Consider the following 24,183-nt stretch of genomic DNA (forward strand, 5'->3'; position numbering starts at 1 on the left):
TGCTGGGCATTTGAGGATGAATGATGGCCTCCATTTCTTGGTTTCTGTCTTCTCCCTGACACCCAAGAGAATGAGAAAACATGTTAATCCAGGAGTTTCTGAAACCAGACACACACTACACACACACACACACACACACACACACACACACAGAGCTTTCCCCTTCAAGCAGGTACTTGAGAATTCTAACCCAGCAATGATGCAGAGGACAGACGAAATATTCCTTGTGTCTTTTTTGTGGCGTATTCTTGCTGGGCTGAACATAATGTGTGTGAATGATTAAATGCAATAAAGTATGATTCCTAAAAATAGGTAGTTCTTTTTCTTTTGCAATGAAGAACAAAGTCAGATTAATGAAGAATTACGTTTATAGACAAGGGAAGATCACCTTTGTTTAAAAAACCCTTTGCTCAGGGGCGCCTGGGTGGCTCAGTAGGTTGAGTGTCTGACTCTTGGCTTCAGCTCAGGTCATGATCTTGTGGTTTGTGGGATTGAGCCCTGTGTGGGACTCTGCACTGTCAGCTTGGAGCTTGCTTGGGATTCTGTCTCTCTCTTTGCCCCTCCCCTACTCATGCTCTCTCCCTCTCAAAATAAATAAATACACATTAAAAAACAAACAAAAAAACATTTGCTTAAAAATCAGAATGGATGGCATCATCTAATCTTCAAGGGAAAGCTCTAAAACATAGAACAAAATTTGGAAAGGTATACACCAAATGATTTTCACTGGGTGGAGGAACCATGGGTGATTAAATAAAACACACTTTTTTACCCAAACTTTCTATAACAAGCACTTTCGTTGTCATAATCAGAAAGACATTTTCATTTTGGGAAAAAGCACAGAAACAAGGACATCAATTTGGTACAAATGCTGATGGATCACTTTAGAAAGAGTCCAAAATTGAATATTAAAAGGCCTTCTGTTTTGTTTTAATATAGAGTAAGGATGGGAATGGGCCACCTCTACAGGGAGATTCAGCAGATGTGGACTGAATGGTTGCAGCATTTCAGGGTAAACATTATAAAAATAAACAAATGAGCAAACTAATGGAATGTGATAGACAGGATGCCTGAATAATTAGTCTAAATGCTGTGCCCTTTTTTGTTATTTGGTTTTTGGTGTTTTGTTTTGTTTTGTTTTTTAGTCAGAGACCCAGAAAGGACTTTAACCTCAGGTCTACTAATCTGGCTTCTATCACTGGTCAGAGTTGGTGGCACTTTATGTTCTAAATCATAAATACATGATTTGCCCTTGGAATGCTCTAGCAATTTTGTTTTCTTTCCATCAAAATTTGTTATCTCATGGTGGGAATGGAAAATGTACGAATTGGTGATATCACACAGGTGGGTGTTTACGACCTTGAGAATTTGACATGCAGGTGGGAATTTTAACATGTGGGCATTCACTTGAGTTCTTAGACTGCCTACAGATCAGCCTCAGCCATGGGCCCTATAAATAAAGTTCAGGAATGACACTGAATTCTGGACTCTGGGAAGACCCTCGACCATGAAGTTGATCTTGGTTTTTGGTGCCCTTTTTGGGCATATCTACTGTCGAGAAACATTTGTGGGGTAAGTTATGTCTTCTGGCGCCTCTTTGAACTTTGTTGCCTGATTCACAGAGTCTCACTGGATGGTGGCAGAATAAAAAGGTGTAAGTGTTCAGCAGTTTCAGAGAAGTTCTCTTAGATTTGGAGAGGGGATAGTGGGAATAACAGAAATGAGTGACCAAAAAAAAAAAAAAAAACACCAAAAAAACAAAAAAACAAAAAAACAGAGATGAACGACATTTAAAGGAAAAAAACAAAGTGAAATCTGAACACATATACCTTTTTCTCTCTGTATTTACTCACATCCCTTGATGATCAGAAGGTAGGGATGGTAGACATCAGTGAAAATCAAGCTGTTTGGCCTACTGTCTTGGCGCATCTCACTCAGTAAGTGACAGGTTACTCTCCTACGACCTCCTCCCAGCCATTCTGGGCTCCATCCTCCATATCTGCCCTTCAGACCGAGTGCCCCCAGCTATGGAACCTCATGAAGTCGGAGAACCGGCGCTGCAGATTTCAGCCCAAATCCAGCTCTCACGGCTTTGTAGGATTCACCTTTGCTCCCAAGTGTATTGGTTCCAAGATTCTATGAAAGGTTTTAGGCAGCATTTCTTGGAGAGTGTTCCAGGGAGTTAAGGAAGTGGTCAAATAAATTTGACCCAAAGAAGTGGGTGGTCAAATAAATTTGGGAATCAGAGGGTTTAACAAACTATAGGATTTCTAGTGACTTTTACTAAATTCATATGCATTGTAAATCTATAAGAAGGGATCTAGGTTGGTACGTTTACCCATTTTTTTGATCATCAAACTCCTCCCCACTTTTCTTTTTTAACGTGCGGAGAAACTCAAAGGGTTACTCTTCCTCAAAACACAGACCAGTAAACATTAGCCCAAAGCAGTACTTTGCTCAGTACCTTCCCCTTATAAAAGAGGACTCCTGGGCGTCTGTGCACTAAACAAAAGGAATGAGACTCAAATGGAAGAATTTTCAGATCATGTGGCAGGTGGATACCTGGAGGCAGAAGAGCCTTGAAGATCTCACAGTCTGTTACTTATTTTGCTAGCGTTCACTGGAAGTTTGCACGGCACTTGGTTTCAGAAGACCCGGGTTCTGGTCCTTGTATAGGGCTCTATACCAACCCTTTCCCCACTGCACAAATGCTCAGGGCAGTGACTCAGGAAGGCAGCCTACTTGGAGAAAGCGGTAGAAGGCAAACCGCTACCACTGAGGAAGGGCTATACAAATCCAGATCTACTCCCAAATTTCTTTTCTAAGGATATGCGTTGGCTTGTTTTCCAACTTCTCTTTCCTGCCAAGGTGTCCTTGATATCCTTTATCAAAGATAAAGTGTGGATGGGTGCACGGAGTGAGAAGCACTCATGATTTTTCAGCGTCCTAATTGTCTTTGGCACACCCCAAGTTTGGGTCACATGAATGGGCTTTGGAGACGGCACTCTGATACATTTCAGTTAATGACGACAACAAAAACGTCCTAGGTCTACCCAGATGTGAATTCGATTTCTCTCACAAGCACCAAACTAATTATTCCACTTAAAAAAAAAAAAAAAAAAAGCCCCAACCTCATTTCTGAGAGGCAGAAAGAGTTTTCAAAGCTATCGCTTTATGACCAGCAGGTGTTATTTTAGAAATAATCATTAGCTAAAGGAAAGGTAACTTTAATGGCAAGCTTCCTGCTAGGAGTAGGTACACCTCTTAATTATTATCTAGATACCATTTCCTCAGGGGAAGTAAGCTCCTCATTCTGGGGATACGGGTCAGTATACCTTTTATTAGTTTCTCGATTGTCAAAGAGATTATTAACCGCTTCATTAAACTCCTTCCTATGTGCGGAGACTAACAGCAGGCGTAACGCAACAGGAAACGGTGTCCAGGGTTTGCTTTTAAGGTCATGTCTGGTTAATATCCTTAGGGACCAGGTTCTCGAGGTCGTACCAAGGAATGAAGAACAAATAAGACATCTGGTGGAATTGGAGGCTGAAGAACACCTTCAGGTATCTGTCCTACAGGGAGTTTCTGTTTTGCCACATGACTACTGCACAGTTAGACATGATGACTGGATCTCTTACTTTGGACTGTGGCTCATCTTTGACATGGTGTGAAATGTTAACTTCTGGAGCTGGGGTGTGGAAAACCCAGGCTCCAGTTTCAAGTCTGCGACATCGGGCAAGTCACCTGCCTTCCCTGTGTCTCATGATCCCGTTCAGTATAATGAGGATAAACATGCCATTCTTCTATCTCAGAGGTTTATTGTACGAGTGAAAAGAGAGATCAAATGTGAAAGTTACTTCGAAAAATTGCCGAACAGCTTTAATGCGTTATTTCCCTCCTCCAATAATTTACGGTATTAATGTTCTGTTATGAAATGAATTGGATCACTTGAATGTCAACTGTTAAAAAAAACTGCCATAGTTTTAAATAATCTTTGCCTTCTGTCAGTTTTAATATCTAACCACAGGGGGGGAAAAACAATATAACACATATGTTCATGCTTGGATATTTAAAAAAAAGACCCTCTTGCCATATCACAGTGACTCCATAATGATTCTAGTCTTGTGGGCTGGAGGCAAAATGGATACAAATTGATTTCTGGAAATCTATCCATGCTGAGCTGTCCATTTCCCTGGAATGACCCATGTATTGCCTTGGCCTTTTACCCCTTCCAGCTTGATTTCTGGAAATCACCAACCATCCCAGGGGAGACAGCCCATGTCCGAGTTCCCTTTGTCAGCGTCCAGGCGGTCAAAGTCTTCTTGGAATCCCAGGGAATTGCTTATTCCATCATGATTGAAGATGTTCAGGTATTTATTCCACAGACCTTGCTGGTCCACATGAACTGAAGGTCCATGCTTTTTTCTCCTTGAATACCCTCTGCCAGGGAAAGGACCTGTGGGTGCCACAAGGGCCTTCCTGCCATCGGGGCTACCCTGCAGAGTGGGTAGGGAGGCACTGTCCCTCTCCTGTCTGCATTTGGCATGAGTAGGATATGGTAATAAAAACAAAATTTGAGGGAAAGGGCAAAAGAGAGTCCCTGGCATGAAACACAGAGCGCAAACCAAAGCATGTTAGCTGAAGTAAATAAAAGTAAAACGTCACTCATTTAATTTAAGTTTATTTATTTATTTAGAGAGATTGATCGTGTGCGCACGAATGGGGGAAGCGCAGAGAGAGAGGGAGAGAGAGAATCCCAAGCAGGATCCGCACTGTAAACGCGGAGCCCGACGTGGGGCTCAAACCCAGGAACTGTGAGTTCAGGACCTGAGCCAAAATCAAGAGTTGAATGCCTAACTGACTGAGCCACCCAGGCGCCCCTCATTTAGTTTTTAATTGGGGGTTAACTCGGGCCCTGGGTTCCCAGAAAGGCAACCACAGGACTGTCATCCTATATTTTCAGCATCTGGCTGGCCCCAAAGTCCCGTTAATGCCTCCTCCCCTTTCAGGGTGCTCTCAGAAAGGAGGAAAGGCGTGACCCCAGAGCCTGGAGGACCGGAAGAGGATGCTTGGACTGAGGACCAGGGTCTTAGCATTTCCTTCACAACTGTAGATGCAAATGCATGGCTATAAGCTAATCAGAAGTGCAACTGGTTTTATCTTAGGTTCTGTTGGACAAAGAGAACGAAGAGATGTTACTCAATCAGAGAAGAGAACGGAATGGCAACTTCAACTTTGAGGCTTATCATACTCTGGAAGAGGTAGGTGTTTCAAAATGAGTATCAGAGCAATGGGCCATTTTCTCCTCTGATGACAAGGCTTTTGCTTCGGCCTGGTGATTTAATGGCAAGTATTCTCCTACTATTTCCTAACTTCTCCAATTTTCTCTGGGATTTCACAGCCAGTATCAGTGTCCCTGCTTATTTAAGGCAGGACCTGAAGCCCACATACCCATTCCAGGAGCCATTCCATTAGTTGGAACCGTCTAGGAGAGTCTTCAGGGAGCACACAGCCGCTCATGCTGATGAGCCTCTCCCCTCAAGGCCCCTTGGCCAATTTCTGACCTGTGCTACCCACGAAGCCACCTGAGAGTTGTGCTTCATGGCTGGAATTGATGAAGACAGACACCTCTGCCTGCCAGCGGAGGGTGGGGTCTCCCAGCCTGACGGATGTGCCCAGACCTCATAGAAGCCGAGGCTTGTGAGGTCTCTGCTGTCTTTTCTGTTGACCTGAAGAATGCCCCCTTTCCTCCAGCTGGGTCACAAGCTGCCCCCTGGACACCTGGGCAGGGCCGCACCGCACTTGCCTCTTTGTGACACTGAGCTTTTCTCAGGGTCCACAGGGGGTCTATTTGCACTAAATGATTTGGAGTGGGGGAATGGAGGGGAGGGGGTGACAAGACGGGGTGGGGGTGAGGTGGGGAGGTGGGGTTGGAGGGGAACAGGGAGAGGCGGGGGAATAGGAAAGAGCCAGGGCGGGGGAGAGATCTGGTAGGAACTCATCCCCTAAATCACCAATTTTAAATGCAAAGAACCCTGAAATCAATCGTCCCCCCCCCCCCCCGATTTATCCGATGGCAAAAGCTGACCCGACCTAAACGCATCTGGGGACAAACTCTGCCCTGAACTGCCTTGCTACTCATTTGTTTCACCGCCGGCAGTACGAACGTGTTCGAACACGGAGCCAGGCCACGTGCATCATGTGCAACATACGCTTCCCACGACCCTTCTGAAATTAAAACCCCAAAACGAAACGCCGCCACGATTCTTTATTTGAAATACTCAAGGCCCCGACGAAGCGCCGCCACGATTCTTTATTTGAAATACGCAAGGCCCCGACGGCTTGCGGACAAGGGACTGCGAACCACTGGGGAGAGCGAGGGGAAAAGGGAGCGGAGCAAGCGAGGCGCTCCCGCGCGCTCCCCGGGCCTCGCACACCGGCGTCCGTGTCCCGCGGACAGCAGGTGCCGGCAGCGGCCCCTGGAGGGGCTGTTTTGCCTGCCGGTCACTGTCCCGACACGTCTCACGCCCAGCCCCGGACGCAGCGGCGCAGCGTTTCCATCAGCCTCGCCAAGAGGGGCCCGAGGTAGCCGGCGGCGGACACGCCTCACGGGCCGGCGCCCCCGGCGTGAACCCGCCCCGCTGCCCGCAAAGCCACCTTTCTGCGGGTGCCCCTGGTAGTCGCGGCCCTCCGCCCGGGAGGGCGAGCGGGGGACGCCGCCCCGCAGGGCTGGGCGGGGGACGGCCTCGGGCAAGCCAGACAAGGGCCATTTTGTCGGAAGCACAAAAGTGGAACGAGCCGCCTCCGCTGCCACAAAATGGCTCCCCCCCTCGCCGGCCCCTGCAGACGCCCGGTGACTCATCATCTCTCCCCTCCGCTCCCCGCGTCCCCCATCCTGCGGCGTCGGCCGCGCGGCCCTCTCCGGGGCCGGGAGGGAGTGGGAGTGGAGGAGGGGGGAAAAGTCGCTCACGGGGGCGTCACGTCATTCATTTGCAAATGTCTGTTTGTTCATCTTAAACACTGCAGATTTCCCAAGCAATGGATAACATCGTTGCCGAGCACCCCGGTCTAGTGAGCAAAGTGAACATTGGCCATTCTTTCGAAAAGCGGCCCATGAACGTGCTCAAGGTACACAGGTGCAGCTGTGGGTTTTCCTCCCGAGAGGCTTCTAGAATCCCGGTCCTCCCAGGCGGGCCGTCAGTCCTGGCTCTGCCTGCAGAGCGGGTCCTTTTTTTTTTTTTTTTTTCCCTTTCCCCCTTTTTTCCCCCTCCTAACCGGTCCTTGCTGGTTTTGAGTATCCAGCTCCCCACAACCCCCGCCCCCCCTTTCTGTTTCTTTTTTCTCTTTCCTGCGCAAGCTGACGCAGGTCTGCAGGAGTGAATTAATGCTCTCATCTTGATAGATTCACTCTCCGGGAACCAGAGGCGAACGCGCCAATAGGAACGGAGGAAGGGGGAGGCGGTGCGGGCCCCAGGGCGAGGGGGGCGGATGGAGGAGGTGACGAGGGTCCCAGGGTGAGAGGGGGTGGTGGAGGAAATGACGAGGGCCCCAGAGTGAGGGAAGGTTGGGGGTGGCGGTGCGGGCCCCGCGATGAGGGGGGGGGGTTTGGGGGAGGGGGGGGGGGGCCCAGGGGGGGGGGGGGGGGGGGAGGAGATGGACGTAGGGGTGCCGCCTTGGGGTGAGCAGGGGAGAATGGGGGAGGTATTCTGTAATTAATCAAGGTAGGAGTTCTGTACCTTGTTTCTCTTCTCTTTTTCTTTTCTCTCTCATTTTTAAAGTAAGAGATTTACAAAGAAAAAAAGCGCCAAGTACTTGCCTGAGCTGCATTTAAAAAACAGAAGCGTTCCTGCAGCGAGCAGGAGAATGACAGGGCAACTTAACTGCGCAGGCAAATGCCCAGAAAACGAAGGCTTTTCTTTTCCTTCCTTCTTTCCTTGCTTCCTTCCTTCCTTCCTTCCTTCCTTCCTTCCTTCTCTTCTTCCCTCCTTCCTTCCTTCCTCCCTTCCTCCCTCCCTTCCTTCCTTCCTTTCTTTCTTGGTGCTAGTTGAAAAGGGTTAGGGTTTTACTCCAGCCTGTAACCTCTGACAGTCTTAGTGCTGATAGTTTCAAGCTTTTGCACTTTGCCCAGAAAGAATGAAATTTATTTCCGAGTTTCCTAGAAAGAGTTTGTGAAAGAGAGAGAGAGAGAGGGAAAGAAAAACAGAAAGATAATGTCACAACTCCCTACTAAATTTGGAAATGTTATGGCTGAGAACCAAGGGACTCATTGGGACAGATGGATTTCTCCAGAGTGTTTCTCCCAAAGCAGGCTTGAGAGGAGTGGTTTGCTTATTTTATGACACCGTGGTACATTTGCTAATATTTACTACCTTCTTTAAAAAAAATTTCCTTTTCTGTGTTACTGCTACCATTGGGCCAGGAAATCCCAGATTCTTCTCCCCCTTGGATTGTCCTGGCCTTCTCTTATCTAGGGTGGTTCGTGGTTGAGAATGTTCTGTGTTTTTTTGAAAGGTCCGCTTTTTACAATTGAGCTCTTTGGAGGAAAAGATATGAAACCCTTTCAACTAAAACTCTCAAAGCCCATGAAATGTAATTTTTAGCAAGGATTTGCATTTCTCATTTACCTTATCTGCTATGTTTAGAATGCAGCACTGAGACAGAAGTTGATGGTGCAAACAACCATCCTCTTTTCCTTCCCATTTACTGATCCAATTGATAAAGCCACTCTTCCAAATAAAACTGAGACCCTTAGGTCATAAAATTTAAACTCTGGAAAACACCTCCAGAGCCTACTACCTATTCTGCTTCTATGAAGGACTCGAAAGGTTATCCCAAGCATTTTTATCACAGAAATAACACAATCGGTGCACAAGTTGGAAAACAGAAACAAAAAAGGAAAAGCATCCCCATGTTCCTAATTCCACAACTACGGGGTGATCGGTGTTAATATTTTGTTGTGTATCTTGCTATGTCTGTGTTCTCTCTTCTTCCCCCTCTTCCTTTTTTCAGATGGTTGTGTGCATACGTATATAGACATGCGTGAACTGGCCTTTCGAGAGAATCAAAATGGCATCGCACTAGTCTGTAACCTGTTTTAGAAAATTTACCCCAAATGATGAACCTGTGTTTTCATGTCATTACGTTACCCGCAACGATTTTTTTTACAAACATCAAAAAGAAAGTCCACGCCCTCTTGTTAGCTTGCATTTAAACTTATGGTAAAAGCACGGGGCCAGGAAAATCACGTGAAATGGGAAGAGTTAGTTGACAACATCACTGTCTACACCTCCTCCTTCTCTCTCGATCACATCAAGTACAGAACGAGGGACAGACAAGGCCCCTGGGGGAAAAGAGGGGGGACAGGAGCCCGCAGAGGTGGAGCCGTTCACGTTTCTACGCTTGTCTCACAGTTCAGCACCGGAGGAGACAAGCCGGCCATCTGGTTAGACGCCGGGATCCATGCTCGCGAGTGGGTTACCCAAGCTACTGCGCTGTGGACAGCAAATAAGGTCGTTTTTCCTAAAATTCCTCGATTATTTTGACTTTCTGGGTTAGGCCCCACCCAAACACACAACAGTCTTTGTGATCCGAACGGCCAACGCTGATGCTCTCGGGGAGGCTTTCTCTTGTCGTACTGGCAGGAAGCAGGCCCATTCAACCTTTTTTCGTATTTCTGTATTGCACTGTCCCTGGGCCTGCCGGCCACTGTGTGCTCGGTTAACAGACACCGCCAGAAGAGATTGAGAGGGTGGTAAGTATAAGGACCCCAGGAGTCAGATTTCAGCATAAGAACAGACTAGAGAAAAATTGCTTCGCTGCCTGGAGCCGTGAGGGCTGAGGGACTTTGTGCTAGAAATCTACAAAATCACCAAAGGGGCTCAGATGGAAAATAGAAATGGGTGCCAGAAGAGTTTACTCTGGCCTACGGATCCAAAGTGAAATTAGCTAAGGGTTTTTGGGTTTTTCTGAAAAGTTTCCACATCAGGTTTTGAAGTCGGAGTGTGGCAATACCTTTCTTCCACATGTTCGTTGGAATTAGAGTCAGGACACCGGGCTGGGTGTGACCTAGTCTGGTATTGCTTAAGTAATTCAAAAATGACACGCTATAAATCAGAATGTTAATTCATGAGCAAAGGAAATCAATCCACATCAGATCATTCAAGCATGTGCAACCACGTGCATACCGACTGATACATTTTTCCCTTCAATTAAAATGCAGTTACCTTTAGGGTATTATGAAATGGATATTTAACAGTTGAATAATAATGCCTTAGGATGGCTGAGCACAGGAAATGAATAAATTTTAATCCAGCAGAAACTCCAGCCCTACTGCAATTGATGGCAAGTAGAAATTTAATTCCCCAAATGGAATTTAACCGGTTCTCTGTATCTTCAGAAAAGTCTCTACGCATTTAAGTAATCTGTTGTTTGTCATGAGTACTTTTGGAAAGCCTGCCTATGTGACGACGAAGAAAAAACTGAAAAACATTTCTTTGGTTCTTAGCTCCCCTGTAAGCCATACAACGCCATCGCGAAGTGCTTTCCCAGAATGAACAGAAAGAATTCTGCTTTTGAGAGAGAATGGATAGGCGATATCTGCGTTTTATTTCATATAAGTAAATTATCCTGACTAGAGATAAAAGTATAGACATTGACGTATTGAACACAGGAGCGTTGCAGGAGACCGGACTGTAGTCCTGGCAGGCTCTCATTGACCGGCAGTATCTGGTCATGGTCATGACCGTGGTCGTGGTATCTGGTTCATGTTTGAAAAAAAACCACACTGTCTTACTATTCCATCCCTTGTTCCCTGGTGAAAGGGGAGTGTGAGATTGACATATTTGTTGTCTCTGCTCAGATTGCCTCTGGTTATGGAACTGATGTCGCCATCACTTCCATTTTGGACACGATGGATATCTTCCTGCTGCCGGTTACGAACCCCGATGGATATGTGTTCTCTCAAACCAAAGTAAGCCTGGACCTTTTTCTTCTTCAATAAGAGTTGATGGAGATGCGTAGGACTTTAACAAACAAACGTAATCTTTCTGTTCTTGATTTAGCAAAAGTGGAATGACTAATTTCTCAGTAGTGGCCCTGGATGGAGGCACATAGTGGCGTTTATAATCACCTTATTCCAGCACATGATGTCTTTACGTATTGCCGCGGTCAGAGCCCATTTCAGCGGTTAGGCTGGGCTATTAGAGCTCAGCGTTCACAGTGAGTCACCTAGGAGATTTGTTCCGATTCTCTCTGCGTTTTTTGTGGTGGGATTGATAGAAAAGAGGAGGCGGATGCTACCTGCTGACAATTAGATGGCAGTAGGATTTGGGTAGGCAGTACAATGCATTCGGCATGTTACTTACAATCTGTAGAAGAAATCCTCTGTAATATCACTAAAAGGAGTAACGTAGTTTCTTTTCTTTTTTCATTTAAAGTCTCATTACAAAACACCGTTGTGGCAACTGTGACCCCACATATATTCAGAGTGAATCAGAGCTTCAAGTTTATTTTTGGAGGGAGCCGAGTACGGTAGTGTTTTCCAACGGGCGTTTAAAAAGAACTCGTACAAATACTAGTACTCAGATACCCTATGAATAGAGAGTTCCACAGTCAAGTTTGGGAAGTACCGCCTACTGTATCCCCCTCCTGGAGCATCGTAGAAAACATGAAAGTGTTAAAAAAAAACAAAAAAAACCCAAAAAACCCTAGAAGTGCTGAAGTAAATTAGCCAATTTAGCTCTATATTTTCCTGAAAGATTCCATCACAGAACCCTTGCTCTCTCCCCGCTTTGTTTATTGTTGTTTTTATTTTCTGTTATTGTTAAGAGAACTGGTATTCTATGGAAAATGGTTTGGCAGGTATTGACTTGAAGAGATGGGGATTATTTCTCGTCTCAGTGAAATGACCAAGAAGCTCCTGGCAGAACCCTGGAGGAGGACTATTCGCCACCTTTGTGGGCAAGGGAAATTAGCATCATTCCAAAGGGACCTTCCCGGGAGGAAGCAAGGGAAATTAACAGAATTCTAAAGGGACCTTCTCATCAGGCTGAGTGACGGTCCTTCTTTTTTTCTGTGTTCTCTTTCGGTTGGATTTTAAAGAATCGTATGTGGCGGAAGAGTCGGTCCAGGGTACCCGGAAGCCCCTGTGTTGGTGTTGATCTTAACCGGAATTGGGATGCAGGGTTTGGAGGTGAGCGCCGGGCCTTGCCCCCCAGGGATGGTCCGAAGTTGTCTGGCCCAACTGGCTATTTTGCATGGTTGTGCAGTGTCGTCAGCCTGCTAAGCCCATTCAGGATTGAAGCCATTTAAAAACCCATTTAAAAAACACTTAAGTACATTCCCTTCACAGGCGCGCAGCGCTGTCCCAGATCTCTGAGCAGCATTTAATATATTTTGTCTCACATCTTAGTTTTCCCACAAGCTGTAGCCCAGCTCGGCTTCGCTTCTGAGTTTTCAGAGCGAGACTCGGCACAATGGCGGGAGGCCTCAGGAAGCTCCAGACCAACCACTAGAGGGGGTTAGGATCTACTCAGAGGAGAAGCATTACATCATCTCTGGATGTTTCGAGAAATCAAACTAAAAAGAACAAATAGGATTAGGAAATTGATTTTCAAAAACAGATTCAGAGGGAAAATGCTGGCTTGCTGCTCTGGTCTCGTTGACTCGTGGCTCTAATTTTTTGGCAGGCTGGTTGGGGGGCTCCTTTATGCTTGTAGGGACCAGTTAAAACCCCTGTGTTTCTCTAATTACAGAATTGAAATTTGTTTGTATTTTTCTCATTAGGCCTGGTAACAGTGAGGTTAGGAACTGTCTTTTTCATCGTACTATCCCTAATACGTAGTACAGGTCTGGCATGATTTAGGCGATCACTAAATATTTGTCAGACGAATGAATTAATGAGAATTATTGAACCAAGAAAGGACCCACTAGGGAATTGTGACAGGATGTGGATGAGTGGCAACTTCATTCATCGCTTTTACAATAGTTTTTTTAGCGTAGGAAAAAAAAATCAAAGCATACGATCTAAAATACCGCGCAATGCCCAGGAATTCAACGTCAGGCTCCCCACGCCCCCCAAATGTTATTGTTCTTATTAACTAATCTTGAGATAAAGTGACAGGTTGTATTTATACTTTGTTTATATCCTTTAGAGACCCTGGGGAGTCCCAGCCCCTACCCAGCCCCTCGGAGTTTTTCTAGCATTCAGAGCCCTGGCCAGGTCATAGTGGACCACTTGGTGGTCACGAGTAACTCTAGTTGCTGAGAAAATCAAGGCCAAAGGTGGCCTCGTTGTCGTCAAGTGTAGTGATTTCCTCACCGCACAAAGGGTGTCAGGGTTCCTTGCATTTGTGGCTTTGTGATTTAGAAGTACAGATGCATAGAATCTTCTACTCTTGGACGCTAAGAATTGGAAGCAATCCCAGAAAAGAGCTTGCTCAACTCCCACCCAAGGCAGGAATTCCATCTATAATGTTAAATCTAGCTTTTCTTCCAGCGACTCCCACAGAGAGGAGATGATCTAATTTGATAGCTCTTTCTGCCATATAGAGGAACCATATTTCTAAAGAAGAGAGATGTGTCCAGAATCACTTCAGTTTGGCCTCCCCTGTGCCCTTAGACAGCAACTCGGTGTAGTGCATGGACAACCTTGGTCTGATTTCCAGAGGAAGAATTTAGTGATGCATGGTAAATGTATCCACATGGTGTCTCCTTAAAGCTCACTGTTTCTACTGGGCTTCTTCTGCATCCCATCAGGACCTGGAGCCAGCAACAACCCTTGCTCTGATTCCTACCGTGGACCCCAGGGTACCTGTGAAGTTGAAGTGAAATCCATAGTGAACTTCATCAAGAGCCATGGGAGAATCAAGGCCTTCATTACCCTCCACAGCTATTCTCAGCTGCTGATGTTCCCCTATGGGTATACATGTACCAAGCCTGATAACTTTGATGAGCTGGTAAGTTTCTGCAACTTCATTTCAGCTCAGCCATGAAGGTCCATTGTGTGGACAAGTGTCAGTTGTACAGTCAGGTACTGAGATGGGGGTGTACTAGTGACAGGTTACAAATGAATAGGTCCAACTGCTGAGAAGTTTGAGGTACTGGCAGATGTTTGAAAGACTGGTTGTGGACTTTCCTAAATTAAGTTTCTTTGGGAAATAGAATTCATGAGATTCCTGTTACCTTAATCCAGATGAGCAGGAGCCTAAATTTGACCATAAATTCCCAGGATGTGCTCTCTGTTGCTTAGGAAATAACCCACTTGAATTTGGACCCGAGGCTCTTAGCTCTGTAGTCAGATGCTGTTGTATGCCAGGGAATACTGTCGCCCAGCTCTGTGCCTCATACCTTCCTGGTGCTTTCGGCTCTATGACCGGTTATCATGCTGTGCCGATGTGTGACGTTGGGCATAAAACACTCAGCCTGCCTAACCTGCTACCTTCCATCATCTCTCCTGTTTCGGAATGAGCAAAATAGTGGTGACCTTAAGTCAGATGGTGACATCTCGGGGGCTACTTATAATTCAGCAAGAGCTATCTCCAGCTGAAGAGAATGTGCAGATATTCCCAATTTGGCTTTTAGGCTTGGTTTTCGAGACCCATGTGTTAGAGGTAAACCCTGAGATGGGACTTTTTGGTCAGTTTACTTTCAAATGCATTATTGACAGCAGCTCCTGGCAGAAATGGAATAAATTATTCCAATTCAGGCGTATCTCTCATCTCGTCAGTTGGACGTTAGCGCTGTAGGGCAATTTTCAGGGTTTTGATGGTGAGTATTACCACTCAAGGTCAAATCAGAGAGAACCTTAGGATTGAAAAGAACCTAAAAGGTACTTTTCGTGGACCCAGATGACCTTAAATTATCCAAACTGGGTGCTCACATCTCTGCCAGCCTGTGTTTGGACAGTTTTCTGCCTCCAAGGGATTCTATTCCATGTTGGGGTATAATTGATTGTTTGAGTTCTTCTTATGGAGACCCAAATCCTTCTCCTTAATGGTTTTTACCTGCCAGTCCTGGTTTATCACCTTGCTCCATAGAGCAAGTTTGTTTCCCTTTGAAAAGAAGCAAATCCGTTAATTACTTGAAGAGTGATAACCTGCTTTTCCTAGGTTTTTCCATATCCCTACTACATACCTGCTGTTCCCTCAAGCACTCATACCATGGTCCCAAGTTCCCTCGCCATTCTGGTTGCTTTTCTCCCAACATGCCTTGGTTTGTGCGTGTTCTTCAAGGGTAGCTCCCAGAAGTGAGTGTAAAACTTGTGTCGTGGGTTAACCAGCACAGAGCAGAGCATGACCATCACTGCCCTCATCCAGACTGTGCACTTCTGCTTAAACAGTTGAGGGTCACGTTAGTTTTTTGGCAGTAGCATCGTGCCGTTGACTCACGTTGGGCTTGTTGACAACTGAAACCCCCAGGCTCTCTGAGGATTCTGCCGAGCCAGGTTTCCCCCATCTGGTAATTGTACGGTTGTTTTCCTGGACCCAAGTTCAAGACCTTACATTTATCCCTAGCAAGGACAGTAAAGCCTCAATCAGTCAAAATTGGAACCCTCAAATAATGGAAACTATTTTGCTGAGCTCTACTTCTTGGAAAAAGAGACAATCATAGGGAAGGAAGCCAACGTAGGGATCTAGTAAAAAAAAAAAAAAAAATCCACTTCCCGGGTACATCCTGGGGTCAGTACGTATTTTCTTTAGCCCCTCACTCCCACCCTATTCCCATCCACACCCCTGAGCAAGGAGAGCTGGTGGCAAAATAATGACCCTGGTGTAGCTGTTGCAAACACCTGGAAGAACACATACACAGTGAAGGTCTTCGTGTTGTATTTTCCAAGCCAACAGAAGTGAGCTAGTGCTCGCTTGTCCGTGAAAATGGCCGAAACGAAAGGGCATGGTGCTTAAGCCTAAGTTAACCGGAGTCCAGTTAATCAGACTGCCTCGTGCCACATTCTGCTATTGGGCATCCGTTCTTCAAGCGACAAGTGTTATCCATCCACCTTTCCTCGGTTCTCTCACTCTAGAATGAAGTGGCCCAAAAGGCTACCCGGTCTCTGACAAGCCTGCATGGCACCAAGTACAAAGTGGGACCTATCTGCTCAGTCATCTGTAAGTATCTGATGTGTTTTCACAAATGACCCAGGTACGATGGCCGGTACGATGTGGTTTTGGGCCAGAGCCTTGCAATGCCCTGATGTGAAATGGAGAGGTCTTCATGCATGGCACCCGGCGTTGCCCAGTTTCCCTCTGTGAGGCTAGGTCCCTCCCATGGGATACTTATTAGGTGATATCTGGAACAGAGAACTTCTTAAATATCTGAGTTATGTACGTTCCTCTCTGTTCGTCCTGATCCTTACAGCTCGCTGTCATCGTGTGGAATCTTGTGGCCGAAAAATAAGCTTTTGTCAAGACGTGGTCCTACGTTACCACTTTTATTAATTATCCCTTTCTTGGCTAAGAGGGATGGTGCTGTGGACAGGGTGTGGGGACAGAATGGGTGCGACTTTTTAAAAGGACCCCGATATTTTAGTGGATGGCCTCTATCGCAGTCCTTTGTGCAGGTACCGTTTGGGGAGCCAGAGGGGAGGATAAGTCAGAAATACCGGCAGCGTCGGGAGTAAAGCTGGGGAGCCTGCTGGCGGGCGTTCTGAGACTCCCTTCTCCCACGGTGCACTGGGATAGAAACAGGAAACTGCAGTGCTGTGGGAAAGCCTAACGCATCCGTCCAGATTCTGAGTCCCCCAGAGGAATCCCCCGCTTCCTTAGGGACAGACCCAGAAACTCAGGACCCCACAGTCGAATGCTCAGGAGTCTCCCAGTGCTCCCGTGCCCGTGGATCCTTTGGAAACAAATGTCTCTTACAGGCACGCACTCTGCTCAACACGCATTTATTAAGCATCTACTGTGTGCGCATCATTGCGCCAAGTACTACAGACATAGAGAACTCATTGTTTAGTGTGGGAGACGAACAGGAAGACAAACGAGCTTCAGTGTGCTGTGTGCAGCAGTAGGTCATAAGTGGTAGACAGCTGGAAGGATTGGACAGTGGCAGAATCAGGAAAAGCCACATACGGGAGGAGGACAGGATTTTGATGGCAGCTCACCAGATGGCCGGGGGAGGAGAAAGGGATGGGGCAAAGGCATGGAAGTGAGAACGTGCAGAATGGGCTCTGTGACCCACAAGGAGATTTGGGACTGCTGGGATAAAAGTGGGAACAAGGGGAGCGGGGCGCTCAGGTTTTTGCGTGCCATGGTAAGTTTAGGTTTTAACCCAGAGGGTTCTCAAAGCCTTTGGAGAGTTTTCATCCGGCAGTGAGTGCGCTGAGGCTTCGTGCTTCAGGGAAGACACAACCAGCAGCAGTGTGGAGGACGGAGTGTGGTGGGCTGGAAGTACAAACATCCCGCAGGAAGAGTAGGAATTGTTCAGGGAGAAATGGTGGTCCACGCTAGTGTAGTGCCAGTGAGGGTGGAAGGCGGACATTAAGCAGGTAAAACCAAAAGGCTTTTGTCGTTCATTAGAGGGGAGAGCTTCTCACCGAGGGGTCATTAGATCTGGGCAAGTTGAGGTTGAGAGAACTGTAGCGTTTTCAAGTGGGGATGTCCTGTAGGCTTTGGGCTACGTGGCGCTGGGATTCTGGAGAGAGGCTTAAGAGTCGTTGACGCGGAGAGGATGGTTGGAACAGGAGAGCAAGGAGATCACTTGAGAGGGAAGAGCCCTGGATGGAGGAGGGGAGCAAGATGTCGGACAACAGAAGGGGTTAGTGAGGGAGGGACACACAGTGGGCCTGGGCAGAGGGGCCGGGAAGCTTGTGTTTCGGAAACCAGGGAAGGAGCAGTTGTTGGAAAGGAGGCAGTGGTTAACCATGACGAAAGGCTACAGAAAGGTCAACTCTGACAAGGACAGAACATTTACCATTGGATTTTTTTTTTTGAAATGTTTACTTATTTGTTTTTTTGAGAGAGCCAGAGAGAGAGCATGAGTGGGGAAGGGGCAGAGAGCGGGGGTGGGGGACAGAGAATCCCAAGCAGACTTTGCACCGTCAGTGCAGAGCCGGGTTGTGGGGCTCGAACTCAGGAGTTGCGCGGTCGTGACCTGAGCTGAAACCATGGGTCGGAAGCTTAACCGACTGAGCCACCCAGGCTCCCCCTTTGGACTTTCATCACTAGCTTATTGGTGGCCTTAACCAAAGCAGTTTCCTAAGCGTGGTGAGGGTCAGGGGAGAAGTACATGGGGTGGGGGAGAGCGGAGGTCCGGTGAGTAGACTGCTCTTTGGAGGATCTGAGATGAGAATGGAAAGAGAGAGGAATGGAAGGCTTCGTTTTTGAGATGAGAGCCTAACGTACTGACTGTGGGAAGAGGACCAATAGAGAGGGAGAGGTGGGAGATACGGGAGAGAGGAGAAGTGACCAAGGCAGTGCCGTTCCCAAGTGGAGGAGAAGAGGGGCAAGAGGGGTCCAGCAGAGGTGGGTAGATCAGGCTTGACTAGGAGGAGCAAGTGTGCAAGCATGCTCGAGGCACCAGCACGGCTCCATTTGTAGGAGGGGGGTGGTGGGAATCCAAGGGAAGGCACATTTGTTAGTCATGGTTTTCTCAATGGGAGTCTTGGAGAGCGGAGGAGGAATAGTTGACTTACCATATCTAGAACAATTGATGGAAATCCAGAAACTACTGATCATGAAAGTTTTTTTTTCCAGTTGGTGGTTTTTCTTTTCTATTTTTTTGCTATCATGATACATTTAAAAGACTTCATAATGGGGTGCCTGGGTGGCTCAGTTGGTTAAGCATCCGACTTCGGCTCAGGTCATGATCTCGTGGTCCGCGAGTTCGAGCCCCGCGTCGGGCTCTGTGCTGACAGCTCAGAGCCTGGAGCCTGTTTCAGATTCTGTGTCTCCCTCTCTCTCTGACCCTCCCCCGTTCATGCTGTCTCTCCCTGTCTCAAAAATAAATAAATGTTAAAAAAAAAATTTAAGGATAAAAGGCTTCATAGAAAAAAGAAATGGCAATAATCATCATATTTTCTTTCAATTTCATCAGTAATTTTGTCAGTGAACACAAATGTATCTAGTTGTAATCAACATCTGTATTCTATTTTGTGTCCAGTTTTTTTCAGTTAACGTTGTTTCCTGTATAGTTTCATGTATTTCCACTCTAGGTACTTGTTATTCCATTACATTGCTGTATCCTGGTTATTGGGCCTTTGTATTGTCTGCTAAATGGTGCTACTACATGTTGGTGCAAACTTGTTTTTCTTCTAAATGATCTCTTTGGTGTATATTCCTAAGGCAAGATTAGCAAGTCAAATGTTGAATGAACAGATTTGGAGTTATTGTTGCATATTGTTTTAGGCTATTCTCTGGGAAGACTGATCTGCTTCCAGTTGCCCAGACTTTTTTTTTTTTTTTTTAGGTTTTTTCTTTTTTGGGGGGGGAGGGCTTAAGCGGGGGGGGGGGGGGGGGGGGGGGGGGGAGAGAGAGAATCCCAAACAGGCTCCACGCTGTCCGGGCAGAGCCTGATGTGGGCTCGATCTCATGAACTGAGATCATGACCTGAGCCGAGATTAAGAGTTGGATGCTTAACCGACTGAGCTGCCGAGGTACCCCTACAGTTGTCCTGTTAAATCATGACCTTTTAAATCATGTTCCATGTGGAATTGTCCTCTCCTTTGGCAGAGGCACCTCCAAAAAGCAGAGCTCTCTGACTGGTGGCACTGGGGAGGAAGGCCGTCATGGCCACTTAAGGCTGAGGAATGCACGTTTTCTCTGTTTGGCAGCCTCTGAGTGGAGGCTGGAGTTCAGAATGTCAGCAAAATGGCATCATATGTCCCCCCACATGGGATCTCAACCATTTTATTACAAGGAGTCTAGTTTTTCACCTTTCTTATCTGCGGTGTGTACAAGGGAGGTAGATCTTGGAAGCCTGAGGTTTTTTGTGCTTTTCTTGGTAAGGTTACAGATATTTCTATTTTTAAAAAGTTTATTGGAGAGTGAGAGAGGAGAGAATCTGAAGCCGGCTCCACTCTGTCAGCACAGAGCTTGATGCGGGGCCCAAACCGTCAGATCACGCCCCGAGACGAAATCGAGAGCTGGACATTAACCGACTGAGCCACCCTGGTGTCCCCAGATATTTCCTTTTTTTCTTTTTAAATGTTTAACCATTTTTGAAAAGGAGAGAGAGTGTGTGTGCACAAGCGGGGGGTGGGGGCAGAGGAGGACAGAGGATTCAAAGTGGGCTCTGTGCTGACAGCAGTGAGCCCGAGGTGGGACTCGAACTCATGAACCGGGAGATCAAGATCTGAGCCGCAGTCAGATGCTCAATTGACTTAGCCATCCAGGTGCCCCATAGATGATCAAGTATCAGACAAGCATAGCGTTTGCTGTCTGATCTTTTGGAGCCTGACCATTAATGGTCAGGCAAGTTCTGGCTGTATCTTTGCCCAGAGCTGACTCTGTTTTCGTTGATTCTGGCCTCATTCCAGCTTGGACAAGCACTGCCTCTAAGAACAAGGCTCAATTAAGTACTTTTGCCTCCTGCCCCAGATTGGTATGTAGCTCTGGGCTGAACACCTGCTTCACTCCACCCACGAGGTGGCTGGACTTCTGTGGTGGGTGAGACATTTCCTGGGTAGTTTCTCACCTGGAAAGGGCTCTGAGAAGCTGCACCACAATAGGTGTTGTTACTTGAGTTCTTTCTTAGAGAGGTAGTTGGTGAAAAACCCAGACCCTGGGGGGGAGCGGCCTGGTTTTGAGTCCTAGTTCTGCCACTTTGAAACCAGGTGATCGCGGGCAGGCCACTCATTCTCCCTTTTTATGTATTTATCTTTTTTGTTCTTCTGTGAAGAAGCTTGTTGAGAAGCTCAAGACAAGAAGAGCTTGTTGAGAAGCTCAAAAGATAGAATGTGGAATGAAAGTGTTCACTAGCGTTAAGGCATTATATACATGTTGCTGGTTAGTTTCCTGGGGGATTATTCCCCTGCGGGTACCTCGTTTCTTTAATGTGGTCCAGATTTTTTGATAGGATCGTAGTCATTTATTCACGATGATGGTTCCAGTCACAACGGAAATTTATCGAACGCTTCTTCTGCATACTTTATCCCAGCTCCCTCACTTAATTTCTCAGAACCTCGGTTTCCTCGCTTGGAAAATGGGAATAATACTAGTATCTACCTTGTGGGGGTTAAATCAACCAATTTAGCGTAGTACCTAACACAGTTAGTAGGTGCTCAACAGGTGTTGGAGTCAGACACATAATATTATCCCACTGCATTTCTCACTGTGAGATAAGTACTGTAATATTATACCCGTTTGGCAGATGAAGCCTTTGGGAGTCAGAGAGGTAAGTGCCGTAGGTCCCCCAGCGAATGATCTGCAGAATCAGGATGCAGTCTGCAGCCAGGGTTCCGTCCACTGTGGGCCTCTTAGTGGGATAGGCTGGGTCACGTAGCATCAGTTAGTAATTTTGGTACCCTGGGGGATTTAGTGCAAGTTGGCAACCATTTGGGTGAAGGCCAAGGCACAAATCACAGGTGTTTATAGTGTTAGTTCACACAGTAACCACTAATTCTACTTCTCCCTGGTACAACGCCCTGGTCTCCCTGTCTGTCCAGCCCCATTTCTTTTTAATTTAAAACCATTTTTTATATATTTATTTTGGGAGAGAGAGAGAGAGAGAGAGAGAGAGAGAGAGAGAGTGTGTGTGTGCACACGGGGAGGAGCAGAGAGAGGGAAAGAGAGAATCCCAGGACGCATGGCTTGAACCCATGAACCGTGAGATCATGACCTGAGCTGAAAGTAAGACACTTAACTGACTGAGCCACCCAGGAGCCCCTGTCTAGCCCCATTCTTAGGGGCTAGGTGACTTCTTCCATCTCTCCCATCCGTTTCTTCCATTTGACCTCTACCTACCTTCCCTGGGAGGAGCTTCAGAGCTCATCCATCGCTCAGATCTTCTGAGTCACGATTGCCATTAAGTCTTTGTAGGCTAATGCCACCTTCCTTCGTCATCTATCACGTCAGTGGCCACGTGTTACACAGGTGCACATCACTTTATTGATGTAACCCATCACATATGGGTGCTGGGCATATTATTTGGTATCAGAATAAAACTCCCTCCACCCTTACGCTGAAAGTTCCCTGAGGGAGGGCAGGGGCCAAATCTCTTACTCTATTTGTAATCCCTCCTGTCCCATAAGAGAAAATAATGTCTACACCTAGCACTCATCTAAAGAAGGAAGTGATGGTGTGGCCTCCTTAAGGTGTAGAAGATGCCAATGAGGAGAGCAGGCAGGATTCCAAATGGGTAGATGAAGCCAGAGGCTCCTAAAAATGCCAAAGGAAGGCTAAGTATAGCGTCCATTTAAGTAACTTTTTGCTTTTCAGATTAATCTTGTAATTTTTCATAAGTGTGATCCCCTACAAAGCTATCTCTGCTTTCAAGGTCCATGAAGATAGGGGTCTGACTTATCTTTGGTAATGGTGAAACTTAACATGGAGGTTGATAGCTGGAGAGGCCAGCGGGAATAGCATAACCAAACTTTATTCTCATTTGCCCTTCAGACCAAGCCAGTGGAGGAAGCATTGACTGGTCATATGACTATGGCATCAAATACTCATTTGCCTTTGAACTGAGGGACACAGGTCGATATGGCTTCCTCCTGCCAGCCAATCAGATCTTGCCTACAGCCGAAGAGACCTGGCTTGGCTTGAAGACCATCGTGGAGCATGTGCGAGACCACCCCTATTAGGGCTCTGGGGAATAAACACCATTAAAAGTTCTTTGGTTTAAAGCAAAGTTGGGTTGTGATTATTCCTTTTTCCAATCCTGATCTAGGAGCACTATTTCTTTGATTTATGTTGCCCTAAAACATAGTAAGCCACTTAGGTTACCCCTTCATCTTAAAAAAAAAATCTGTCTTGAGTAAAAAGCTTCCAACATGCTTTAAAAAAATTTTTTTTAAATTTTTTTTTAACATTTATTTATTTTTGAGATAGAGAGACAGAGCATGAACGGGGGAGGAGCAGAGAGAGAGGGAGACACAGAATCGGAAGCAGGCTCCAGGCTCTGAGCCATCAGCCCAGAGCCCGACGTGGGGCTCGCGCTCACGGACCACGAGATCGCGAGATCGTGACCTGAGCTGAAGTCGGACGCTCAACCGACTGAGCCACCCAGGCGCCCCTAAAAATTTTTTTTAATTGCAAAATATACAGATCATAAAATTGATCATTTTCACCAATTTTTTTACAGGTTTATTTCTTTTGACAGAGAGAGTGAGAGAGAGAGAGAGAGAGAGAGAGAGAGAATGAGCAGGGGAGGGGCAGAGAGAGAGAGAGAGGGAGAGAGAGAGAGAATCCCAAGCAGGCTCTGTGCTGACAGTGTGGAGCCCAACAAGGGGCTCTATCCCACAAACTGCGAGATCATGACCTGGGCCGAAATCAAGAGTCAGATGCTTAACTGAGCCACCCAGTCACCCCCATTGTCACCATTTTTAAGTATGCAATTCACTGGCATTAAGTACATTCACAGGGTTGTGCAATCGTTACCACTGCCCATCTCCAGAGATTTTTCATTATCCCAAACCAAAATTCTATACCCATTAAGCAATAACTCCCCATTCTCCCTCCCCCCAGCCCCTCGTAACGTCCATTCGAGTCTCAGTCTCTATGAATTTGCCTATTCCAGGTACCTCCTATAAATGAAATCATATAGGATTTGTCCTTTTGTGGTTGACTTATTTTACCTAGCATAATGTCCTCAAGGTTCAACCGTGTTGTGGCATGTGTCAGCTGCTTCACCTTAACAGAGTAGTGTTTAGAGCTAGCAAGGGACTTTCGAGTTCATTTATTCAACAAACACTAATTAAACAACTGCATTGTGCCAAGCATTATCCTAGGTGCTGTGTGCCTTTTGCTTTTTTCAATTTCTAGTGTGCCGCATTATAAAAGCAAGTGGGGACTCAAACAAGTGACACTCCTTCTTCCTGGTTGCCCCATCAAGCCTGGGCTCTCCGATTCTCTATATGTTCTTTTTAGACATTCACTTCCATTAGGGATTGAGATTTTCTTCATGTTGATGGTTTTCTCTGGGAGAAAGGGTGGGAAGTAAATTTCAGCTTGCCTGGAATTCTGGGTACTTGATTCTTTAGTTCACATTTCTTGCCGATTCAGCTCTCAGCTCTTCTTTTTACTAATT

At 46.5% G+C, this 24,183-nt stretch overlaps 1 protein-coding gene across 1 annotated transcript; it reads left to right on the forward strand.

Annotated features, from left to right (window-relative positions):
• The first annotated feature begins 1,403 nt into the window (after positions 1-1,403).
• Positions 1,404-22,785, forward strand: CPA2 (carboxypeptidase A2). Its single transcript, XM_049643015.1, has 11 exons — positions 1,404-1,572; positions 3,482-3,563; positions 4,236-4,370; positions 5,166-5,261; positions 7,027-7,128; positions 9,411-9,509; positions 10,859-10,969; positions 12,100-12,190; positions 13,756-13,955; positions 16,022-16,106; positions 22,551-22,785. Exons 1-11 carry the CDS (start codon positions 1,508-1,510, stop codon positions 22,736-22,738), a joined length of 1,254 nt encoding a protein of 417 aa, XP_049498972.1. The 5' UTR covers positions 1,404-1,507; the 3' UTR covers positions 22,739-22,785.
• Positions 22,786-24,183: the final 1,398 nt, after the last annotated feature.

The sequence above is a fragment of the Panthera uncia genome, chromosome A2, assembly GCF_023721935.1.
Source record: "Panthera uncia isolate 11264 chromosome A2, Puncia_PCG_1.0, whole genome shotgun sequence".
Lineage (NCBI taxonomy): Eukaryota > Metazoa > Chordata > Mammalia > Carnivora > Felidae > Panthera > Panthera uncia.

Excerpts from the sequence above, each read along its gene's own strand:
- CPA2 (XM_049643015.1), top strand. The coding sequence starts at position 1,508 with ATGAAGTTGATCTTGGTTTTTGGTGCCCTTTTTGGGCATATCTACTGT. Across the intron at positions 3,564-4,235 it reads AGGCTGAAGAACACCTTCAG|CTTGATTTCTGGAAATCACC; the intron begins GTATCTGTCCTA and ends TACCCCTTCCAG. Across the intron at positions 13,956-16,021 it reads CTGATAACTTTGATGAGCTG|AATGAAGTGGCCCAAAAGGC; the intron begins GTAAGTTTCTGC and ends CTCTCACTCTAG.